The sequence below is a fragment of the Marmota marmota genome, unplaced genomic scaffold (assembly GCF_001458135.2).
Source record: "Marmota marmota marmota unplaced genomic scaffold, marMar, whole genome shotgun sequence".
NCBI lineage: Eukaryota > Metazoa > Chordata > Mammalia > Rodentia > Sciuridae > Marmota > Marmota marmota.
The window spans coordinates 5,704,344-5,715,255 of record NW_026000001.1 but is presented as its reverse complement, the minus strand read 5'-3'; the positions used below and the strand labels follow the sequence as shown (position 1 = coordinate 5,715,255).

Sequence of the window (10,912 nt, the reverse complement as noted above, 5' to 3'; positions counted from 1 at the left end):
CATTGACACCCGCCTGCCACAGACCCCGAGCCCCGGCAGGGTGGTGCCAGCCACTCCCCAGAACTTGGGCAGCAGCCTCAGGAGAGGACTAGGCCCAAGGCTCCCCACAAGGTCCCCTGGGGGAAGGACCCTCTCCCTGGCAGGAAGGTCCCAGCGTTCCTTCTAGACAGAGGTCCCCAAAGCTGCACTCCACATGCAGCCCGGGATTCTGGGCCTCCCCGGTGGCCTGTCAAGATCATCTAAGGTCACAGCCCTGAGGAGGCCCCAGCCTGGCCTGCCCCTCCCCCAGAGCTCCTGTTACAGAGCAGGGCTCACAGCCATGTCCCTTAGGGCCATCCACAACCCAGACTGGACCACACTGCCCTTCACTGGAGCCAAGGAATGTCAGGCAACTGAACCAGGGACGGCCACACCCCTGTGCGGTCCCTGGCCCCACCAGGCCAGATCCTAGGACCTGCATGCCTGAGGAGGAGGCCAGATGCTGGTCTGTGGGAGAGAGGTCCATTCCTGCCTGCTGGGAAGCTGAGGTCAGAGGTCAGGGCTATGGGCACAGCCTGGGGGGCAGACTGGGCTTCGAGGCTAGCTGCGCCTGTACCCCATCAAAGCACAGCCAAGAGTGTGTGTGTGGGGGGGGAGCTGGGACCTGTTCAGGTAGAAGGAGAAGACGTTCTTGTCCACCAGCTTCTGCTCCATGAGGTTGTCAAAGACAGGCAGCACGTTGTTGACGGAGATGCGGGGGTAGGCCATGCCCAGGATGCCGTCGAACCTGGCTGCGATGAAGGTGATGCCAGGCTGCTTGGTGGCCTCCCCAAAGATCTGTCTCTCGATCTTGAGGCCTCCTGGAGCTGAAGGACCTGAATTGCAGGGTACCTGTGGGCCAGGGCAGGGGTCAGCAGGCTATAGTACACTGGCTGCAGCCTGGCATCGTCCCTGGGCCTGGGAAGCTCAAGACAGCCCTCATCACCACCACCAGACAAGCAGGAACAGGGCAGGCGGAAGGGCTGGGGACACCAGACCCAGCTGGGGACAAGGATGTGGTGTGGGGGTGGGGTCAGACCCTCTCAGGGAGCTGCCAGGGCCCTTTTTCACAGGAGCTGGGAGGCAGGCTCAGCTCCAACCTCTGCCCTCACCCCTCCGTGCCAGGGCTCTGGGTCAGGCTTGGAGACAAGAAGTTAGGGCCAGGCATGAAGCCGAGAGGCTGGATGTCCACAATGCCACCCCCGGCCACACCCCCTCCCGGTCTGCAGAGATAGAGGCCCTGCAGGATGTGGGAGGCAGCTGCTCAGCGGGAGGCTGTGTGGGCAGCAAGTTGGGCAACATCCTGTTCAGCTGAGGGGCTGAGGGGCCCAGAGCCCTGCTGGTCCCCACCTCGGCAGCACTGTCTCTGGCTGCCTGGCCTCTCCCATGGGCAGGGGCCAGCCTGCATGACCCTCACCTGCAGGTGGGCATGGGGCCTAGCCCTGGTCTCCCTGACCCCTGCTCCACAGAGACCTCTCCCCCACATGGTCTGCACAGGGCCTTCTGCCACACCTCACCGTCGGCACCCCCAACCAACCCCTCAGCCAGCTGCAGGGGAGAGACCCCCTCAATCCCCAGGGATGTCCCTGGACACCCTTTTGACACTTCAAACCCAATACATCCCAAACAGACCCAATCCTCCCCAGCCACCTGCACCCTGCACCACCAGCCCAGCAGGCTGGAGCCTGCCTGCCACTCGCTCTTCAGGGACAGCCCTCCTGTACCGGAGCCACCGTGACTGCTCGGGAATGTGTGGCAATCTGCGCCAGCCCTGCTCCTGCCCCATCTTCCTCCTCCTGCTCCCTGTCCCGACTTCCAGGGAACACAGGTCCCTGCAACCCCGCAGGGTCCCCCGCTGCCCATCCGGTCTGCACACAGCCAGTCCCGCCCACAGCTTCCCTTGCTCTGCAACCTTCCAAGAGGGCCGCGTGGGCTGGGTTACCACGCCCTCTCCCTCAGCTGCAGGTGCCCCAAGAGTGACTCTGTCACCAAGGTGAGTGCCCCAGTCCTAAGAGAAGACCCAGGGACTCACCGACACAGTATCCTGGCTCAGGTACCCAGAGAGGCTGCCAGAGCCGTAGTGGATGTCAAAGGACGTGCCGTTCTTCACGTAGGTGCTGGACTTGCCGCTGTTGTACTTGTGGTGGACCCCTGCTCAGGGGCAGGGGACAGGGAGGAGGCCATCAGCCTACTGCCCACTGCTGCAGCCTCAGACTCCCAATCTGTTGCGAGGACCACTGCCCAGGGTTAGACTGGGCTGTGACCTGTGGCCCACCGGGTCAGGGACCCCTGGATGGGGGACTATGACACCCCAAGCCCACACTTTCTCCATCCTTGGCCAGTACAGCCCCCAGCCAGAGGAGAAGCAAGGCCGTGGCCAGCTGGGCCAGCTTGAACAGGTTCACCCGGAAAGCGGTCACCTTGGGGCAGGGCGGAGGAGCCGGCCTGTGTGATGTGGCTAAGAGGAGGAGTGTGCATTGCCCAAGAGGTTCTGTGAGGGCCACCTGCAGGTCCCAGGCCTCCTCCTCCTCCCAGCCGTAGCCCAGAGAAGCTCCCCGGAGAAGAGGTGAGTTCCCGAGAGTGGAAAGACCCTGGCTGCCTGGAGGGCCCACGCCATGGCCTCTGCCTCCCTGGCACTCCTGCGACCAGCAGCCGCGTGTGGCCGGGCGCACGGCACAGGCCAGGGTCAGGCAGCGCAGAGCCAGGCATCGCAAGGGGTGCGGGGGCACTCACAGCAGGCTATATCCAGCAGCTTGCAGTGGATGGAGGGGACCCACAGGTTGGAAGAGCCGGTGTCAAAGACGACTGTGAAGCACTGTGGGGGGGTCCCGATGCCAATCTCCCCGTAGTACTGGGCCTGATGGGGTAGCAGTGTCCATCAGGGCAAGGGGAGGTACCCCATGTCCCCACTGAACCTGAGTCCCCTGGTTGTCCCGAGAGCCAGGCCTTGAAGGCCCAGGCCAGAGGAAAGAGCGCCCTGGGGTCCAGACCCCAGCTCCAGCATCCACCGCCACCTCTCGAGCCTTGATGAGCCCCCAGAGGACCGGCTCCAGCAGAGGCTCAGGCCCCCAGCACTCAGGCACGGGCATTTCCAGACCCCTCCCTGGCACAGCACCCCCAACCCAATACATGGAGGCCAGGGTGGGGTCAGAGCATTTGAAGATGAGGCCAGCAGTCGGGCTGGTCTGGGGCAGGCTTGGCTGGACATAAGCCCCAGCCCGGGAAAGGCCATCTGGGTAGACTCCTCTGCCATTCAGGGTCTAGGGCCTGAGAAGGGAGGTGAGAAGCGTTTAGGCCCTGACTCTGGGCTCCGACTCACTGCCGACTGACTCTCCAACTCTTCCCTAAGTGCCCTGGGCTGCTTCCCCATCTGTTCACAGGGACGGCAGGGCCACTGCCATACCAACTCTGGGACCAGGAAGGCACAAAGGGTCATGTGCCTCTGAGAGAAAACCTTGGCCCGCTCAGATCTGGGGGCGGTGAGGGTCTTGAAGCTTGGCATGATCTGCCCCACCTGCCAGGCACCCTCTTCCTGGGGAGGGAGCCTGGTTCCAATCTCACCCCTTTCTTTCCAGCCACATGGCTCCGGGGAGCAGCAGTGACCACTGACTGCCCCAAGAGAAGTGGCCATGGGGGTGGGTGGAGTGACTCAGCAAATCCTCCTGTGTGTGCCTGCCCTAGGGGATCAGGAACTGGCCAGCAAGGCAGCCCCCACCTCTCGGAGCCAGTCACATGCCTGTGTTCTGAGCTTCCTGTCATAGCCTAGGCTCTGGCCAGGCAGGACAGAGGGCACAGCTACCTCCTGTGTAGGGGGCCTCAGAGCCCAGGTTTGAACTGCAGTGAGGGGCTTCCTGGGACTCAGAGATAAGGACCCAAGAATGGTCCTGGCAGGCCCAGAGCCACCAGGCTCTGGCCCAGAACCTGTTACAGAGAGGAAACCAAGCAGGCCAGGCCAAGCTTGCCCAGGGCTCAGAGCCTATCTCTCCCTCAAAAACAGAGGCATGAGAAGGGCTGCTGACCCTGGAGAAGATGGTGAGGTGATGGCACTGTGCCATGGGGTCACCCCAGGCCTCCCAGCAGGACTGACAGGCCACAGAGATTCTAGTGAGTTACACCCAGGCAGGTGTGTGGGTCCAATGATGGGGGCTCAGGGCCCTGGACTTGATCAGGTTCATCTGTGCCCCTGGACAGTGGTAAGGCTGAGACCACAGGACAACTCTGAGCTGGCAGCCAGTGCTCGGGACAGGCAATGGGACACATTCCCAAGGTGCAGCGCCAGCGGCAGCAGGGACAACTGAGCAGGAAAGGGTGTGCTGAGCCCAGGAGCACCACCCCCGGAACAGGTGCAGACTCAGCCACTGCTGCAGAGCCAGAGGGGCACTGTTCCCAGTGAGCACAGCCCACCACACTCACATCCATGTAGTTCTTGAGGATCTCGGGAACTGGCCCCTTGGTCCCATCTGACGACTGCAGGGAGTACTTGGTGATGGGGCCCTGAGCGACCAGGCCTTCCACGGGGCCCCCCGCCTCCGTCATGGTCCGGCGGATGGACGTGAACTTATACAGGGGAATTCTGTCAAGATGGAGTGGAGCACGTCAGGGTGGAACTCAGGCTGCAGCTCTCAGGCAGCCCCCTCCAGAGACCACCTTCTGGCCACTAGGTACCCTAGAGTGATGGCCCTCAATGCCCCCAGATGTCTCGAACTCAGCATGGCCTAAACCAAACTCCTGCTGGAAACCCACAGGTCCAGCTGCTCTCACATGAGTGAATGGTGACCCATCAGCACCCCAGGGCCAGGCAAAGTCCTGGGAGGCCCAATCCCCTTTGTATCCCACCTCCAAGCCTCCAAGCTGGAGGCCAGTGTGCCTATCATTCCCCCTCCCAAGCCACATGCCTGCCCAGCAGCCCTCAGTCACTCCAAAGGACTCGGGAGGCCATGTCTCCAGTCCTCCCTGCACACCTGCTCTGATCTCTTCCAGGATGGCACCTGTCACCCTGCCTGAAGCCCTCCAGGCATCCCACTATTCCCCTTGGCCACAGCTGCTCCCTGCCAGGACCCCACACCAACATGGTTCCCTTCCAGTTGGACTGTCTGTCTGATATCCCTGGGTGGCCCCTCCTGACATCAGAGGGCCTCATCACCCATCCCCAAGGCCTCCCTGACTACCCCTGTTCCCCTGCCCACATGTACTACCACCCCAGGGGCTTGAGGACTGCCCCTGGGCACCAGAGGCTTTCCTGTGTCCTCCACAAGAGCCCCACCTGAAGCCCCTCTCCAGGAGTCTGCCAGGATGGCCTTGGGGGTCTGGCCTGTCTGGGAGGTGCTGCAGACCAAGGTCAGGTGTTCTGGGGTTCTGTTATATGTGGGGCTTTGCCATCAAATGGCAGAGGTGAGGGGTCCCTGCCTGTCTCCTGGGGATGCTGGCCTCCCTGCTCCAAGGAGACCTAGCCTAAGCTTTTAATTGCTTTGATGAAACTCTTCTCTGCCCCAGGTATTTGAGGACAAGGTCACAGCTGACTTCCTGGCAAGGCAAGGGCATGCTCTAGGAACACAGGGCTCTTGTCAAAGAGGGGTGGGCTGGAAATCCTCAGATTCTGGCCTAGGAGGATGGACACGCCCTCCAGGGGCCTGTGGGTCCTGGCCTCAGGTGTGAGGGACTTTAGCTCAGCTGCCCTACCCCCCAGAAAGCCTGGGCTCCCATCCCCATGGCTATCTTGGCCCTCTCCAGAGAGGGGAGGCCTGAGGGTGTGGCACCAAGGCCAACACAGGCTCAGGCCTGTGGCTGTTTCCCATAAAGGCTCCCATTGAGGCTGCCCGCCCCCAGGCTGCAGGCCACTGCCTGTCATGGGTCCCATGCAGCCCTTGTCCCCAGCCAGCTCCCAGGCACCAGAGACCTGTGACCTCATCCACCTGCCCACAGGGAGCAGACCCACCGCAGTGAGGCTTTGCATGAAGGCCGCGTAGCACAGGGGGCCAGGTGTGTTTGAGGAGCTCCTGCCCCACAGGAGCACAGCCCCCAGCCTCAGGATGGGTAAGCTGGACCACTCCCCCAAACCTCCTCCTGTCTCTGGGACTTATGGGTCTCTCCACCCAGAGCCTGTGGGAGCACCCCCTGAGTAAAGGCAAGGCCTCACTCCAGTTCACAGCTGGCAAAGGGGTCCCCAGAGGCCGAGTGCCTTGCCCGGGTGCAAGTCCTACAGGGCCTAGCCCTTGGCCTCCCGCCTCCCACAGCCCGCCCCTGAACAGACCCCCAACCACGTCTGTCCAGAACCAGCACTGCTCCTCCACAGCCCCAGACCCTCGGTGGGCCAGCGTCACACAAGCCTCCTGTCCCCTCAAGGCCGACCCCAGGGCGGTGCGGGCCAGGGGGCCCTGGAGAACCCTGCGCCCCAGAGCTCCACCGTCCCCAGGGGCCGGGCCCTGCAGGTGGCTGTGGAGATGGCACAGGTGCACTCCAGCAGCCGCGCGCGGGGTCGCCAGGGGCGCAGGACCTGGGCACCGGCGGAAGCTCACCTGATGAGGGCCGAGGCGGACGCGGCCAGCAGGCCGAGCGCGAGCAGCAAGAGGCTGGGGGACTGCATGGCGACAGGGGCCGGGTCGGAGCCGAGCGGAGTCCCAAAGGTCGCGCGCTTATAGCCGGGATGACGGCGCAGTCGGGGGAGTCAGCTGACCGGCTTGTTTGCCCGGGCCGGTCACGTGGGCGCGGCCGCCGGGCGCGGGGGCGGGGCCTGGGCGGGACGACCGACCCACGCACGCTCTCGGGAGCGCGCCCGCCCGGGGCCGGTCCCGCCCCTTCCCGAGGATCCCAGGCTGCTGAGCGGGTTGCGCAGCCTCTGGCCGGAGGGGGAGGGGGGAAGGGGTCCAGGCTGTCCACCTGCCCCAGCGGAGCCGGTCCCCAGTCGTGCGGCTTGCAGCGTGGGCCCTGACCCCCCCCGCCCGCACGCACCCAGGACTCCCAGGGCAGTCGCACCTGGGTGTCTCCTCCAGGGCGCCCACCTCCCCCAGGCCTCTTCCTCTCACAGCTCTCTCCATCCTCGGGCTCTCCCAGAGCCTCTTTGGAAGTCCCTACCCCATGTTTTGGCCACCTAGAGGGACCTCGATCTCCCTCTCCAAGTGTAACTGGTCCATTTGGGGCTTTGAATACAGCCCTTGCTGCTCTGCCACTGTGACTTATTCTTAAAGGACTTGTTTCTCTCCTCCTCTCTCCCTGCTGCTCCCTAGTCTCAGGGGAAACAGGATCACCTTCCTTCCCCATCCCAGGCAGAGTTATCTGTCCCTGAGCACACACCCACCATGGGAAAGAAGTCATCCAGACTTTGGGGTGGTACCAAAGATCTCAGAAACGACTGTCTCCCAGATTAACAAGTGAGTTACAACTTCAATAGGGAACACGTGGCATGCAGCCCTTGAGTCGCCTCTTAAAAGCCCCGTTTCCCCTGATGGGCAGAATCACAGCCTCTGGGAAGGAGTCCCCTGTGTCTCTCCTTTTCTCAAAACCACGTCCTGGTTATGGGATTGGCATCGGGGACAAGGACCGAGCTTTCAGTAACACAAGTCCTGCAGCCCACTCTCACCTTCCCAGAGCATCATTCTCTCAGCCCAGCCGGGGGCCCTGAGGAGGCTCCCTTGTGGCTGGGACCTGTCTGTCTGTGATATGGCACCTCTGGAGGCCAGGCTCTGAAAGGGTGCTGTGCATCCCATCTGTGACAGGGACCAGGTGTCCCGGTGATTCTTCGGCATGACCCTCTCCTGGCCAGGCCTTAGGAGGGCTGCTGCTCCAGGAGCAAAGGCACAGGCAGGTCACTGCAGGAAGGGGTCTGTCAGGAAGGAAGCGTAATGAGCACGTGCTGGGACGTGAGGTCCACGGGGGAAGGTCCTCTGGAAGGGGTGAGGTTTGAGCAGGGCTGAGAGCCTCCTCCCAGGTTGCCCTCCGTGTGCCTATGAGGGTAGATACCCCCAGACCCCACTTTGCAGAGGGGAAGACAGCAGCTGGGCTGGGATTCCCCAGTCCTGCAGAACCTCTCCTGCCCAGTCTAACGGCCACAGGTGAGTGAGGGCAGCCTGGCCTTTCCTCTGGGCACAGTGCTCCACTTACCACGTATAGCTCCAGATGTGAGAACAGAGGCTGGGTTGAGGCAGACAAGCATCTTTGCCCTTGGAAACTGACCCCGGCTCCCTTGGGGTCCAAGGCTGTCTCCTGGTCATCCCAGGAGTGCTCTGAGCACCTTGAGCCATTACCTGCCTCCCTGTGGGCTCCTGTCTTGGAGAGGCCAGCTGGGCCCTGGGTGGGTTGCATCAGGCATCAGGCAAGGGGCAGAATGTGGCCTGGGTCCTCACACTGGGCCCCAGAGCCCTACAGTGGGCAGACACTGTCCCCAGGTGCTCAGACAGAGGCATGTGCGAGACCATCTGTATCCAGTTGGTACAGAGGAGGCCTCCATCTGTCCTGGTCCCTGGCTAGCCTGGCATAGGGCAGGTGTCCCGTGCTCTGTGGGATGAACACCTGCATGTGCCCATAGGACCCTGGGAGGCCCTGGAGTAGGGGTGGAGGGTCATGATTTCTGGTCCCCTCCTCCCACTTGCCTGGGCAGCTCTCCCTGTCTGAGCCTTGACTCCCCCACCTGCAGAGACAGGAATGGGCCTATAATGTGCAGAGCCCTGGGGGAGATGGATCCTCTGGGGTTGCCCTGGCTCCCTGCCTGCTGGCTCAGCTCAGACCTCAGGACTCCTGCACCTGCTACTCTGACTGGGAGCACCTGTTGCCATCAGGCTGGTCCCTCAGTGCCCTGAACCAGTGGAGGGGGATTGTGTCCAGGCCCTGCAGTCCTGTGTCCTGTCCACTGCCTTTGGTGCAAGGATGCCTCTTCCTGGCCTTGCCTGGTGTTAGACAGGAGACAGGGCACAAGGCCTCTTTCCCTGGCTTGGAGAGGCCCTGCACTTCCTACAGGGCAGAGGGCTTTCTCAGGGAACCAGGGGCCCCTGGCCATAGCAGGTGCATGTGGCAGGGATCCAGGCTCTGTCTGGTGCACAGCCTACAAGCAACAAGGAGGCAGGTGGTGGAGGCTGGTCTTCTTGCCTCCCAGCCTCTATAGTCAGTGCCTGCTGTGGGTTAGAAGCTCCTGTGTGAGACAGTGCAAGAATGTTCCAAGGTCAAAGATTGAATTGTGAGAGCCTTAACCCAATCAGCGCTTCGATCCCCCGGTGGGAATGACTGAGTGGTCACTGAAGCCGGGTGGGGTGGCTGGAGGAGGTGGGCTCTGGGATATGTACTTTGTTTCTCCTCCTGATCATCATGTGAACCACTTCCCTCTGCCGCACTCTTGGGCCTCACCTCCAGCCCCAGGAGAGAGCCGGCTGCCTCCGGCTATCTTCAGACTGAGACCTCTGTAGCCATGAGGCCCCAGATAAAATGTCCTCCTCTGCGATGGTTCTTGGGAGGTCTTTTGGTCACAGAAGCACAAAGCTGACCAGGCAGTACCCAGGGGGCTGGCCCAGGGAAGGCCCTCACTCTGTGGCTGCTCTTTGGGCAGCTGCCCCAGGTCCTGCCCTCCTGGCCAAATGCTGGGGTGTTAGCCTGAGAGGGAGGGGAGCCAAGAGCAGCCTGTCAAGCACCTGCCGCTGCTTAGAGGCTGGCCAAGCCCAGGCCCAGGTAGGGGGGCCTTGGTGAGGGAGCTCAGAGGCTCATGCCCTTTGACCTCTACTCCACCCTGGAGTCCACCCTGCCTGGTGGGCCAGGTCTTCCGGTCCCCATCCCTGTGTGTCTATCTCAGGTTTGTTATGCACCGGATCTTCCCCTTTTCTCCTGGGGTGCTGGGTCGAAGCCCGGGCCCTGTGCGTGCCAGAGGAGTAGTGGTGCTCGGGGGCCCGCCTGCCCTGCTCTGTTCTGGGTGTGGGGGATTGCAGGTGCCGGGCAGAATGTGCTGCCCTGGGGGTTTCTGTTCTAGAGGGGGCCTCCATGAAATGAAGCAAGCAGCTCACAGGGGCCTTGAAGGCTGGCGCAGGGACAGGCTCAGGAAGTGACAGAGGGAGGGTGTTGAAACCTCAGAGGCCTCAACCGAGGGGCCTGAAGGAGGCGATGGGTCGTGAAGCTGGGCCAGAGCAAGATGTGGGACAACAGGAGCAGAGGCTGCAGTGGGTCACACCCGGCCTGCAGGGAGGGGAGAGGGGCCAGGGGTCCGGGGAGAGTCCAGGTGATGGGAGATGAGCCGCTGCTGGGGGCTCTGAGCAGAGGGCGTTGCTGCCTCTCCCATCAGCATGGGGAGGGAGCCCCCGTGAAGGAGGAGGCCAGCTGGGGGGCGCCTGGGCAGGTGGAGGCAGCAGGATAAGTCATCAGATTCTCCCTGCACTGCTGAGGTGGGCCCAGAGGCATCTGGGGGGGGGGGGGTGTTGGCCACTGATAATCCTCCTGAGCAGCAGCGAGCGAGGCTGGCAGTTGGCCTTGAGGGAGTGGAGCAGGAGGGGGAGGAAGCTGGGGTGAGCTGGCACCTGTAGGGTGTGGAGAGGGACAGGGGCTGTTGGGTGGCACTTGCCACTGGATCAGGGAGTCCGGGGGGCAGGTCTGAGCGGAGAAGCTTCCCCGTGACCAGCATCAAGGCAGCGTCACGAGACCAGGCAAAACCAAGGCCTGTGTGTGCACAGGGCGCAGAAGCCCCCGAGTCCCGGGCCCTGCTTGGTGAAGAGGGGGCCATCAAAGGGGACTGGGGATGGACTTCTGGAGACAGAGGCCTAGAGGGGTGCCTGGAGGCTGAAGAGAGGGGGGTGGCCCTGGGCAGATGGTGGGGAGGCTGGAGTGAGTGGGAAGGAAGGGCCTCACACCCCCACCCTCTAGGTGAGCCTCCTCACACTGTCCAGGGCAGCCAGCCGCCTTGCAGATGTGAGTGGACGGAACGCCC

At 62.8% G+C, this 10,912-nt stretch overlaps 1 protein-coding gene across 1 annotated transcript; it reads right to left on the bottom strand.

The window, feature by feature from the left end:
- Positions 1–564: 564 nt before the first annotated feature.
- Ctsd (cathepsin D) lies at positions 565–6,703 on the bottom strand. Its single transcript, XM_015503074.2, has 5 exons — positions 6,534–6,703; positions 4,432–4,591; positions 2,752–2,875; positions 2,051–2,169; positions 565–870 (listed from the first exon to the last, which is right to left on the bottom strand). Exons 1-5 carry the CDS (start codon positions 6,599–6,601, stop codon positions 580–582), a joined length of 762 nt encoding a protein of 253 aa, XP_015358560.2. The 5' UTR covers positions 6,602–6,703; the 3' UTR covers positions 565–579.
- Between the last annotated feature and the right edge of the window lie 4,209 nt (positions 6,704–10,912).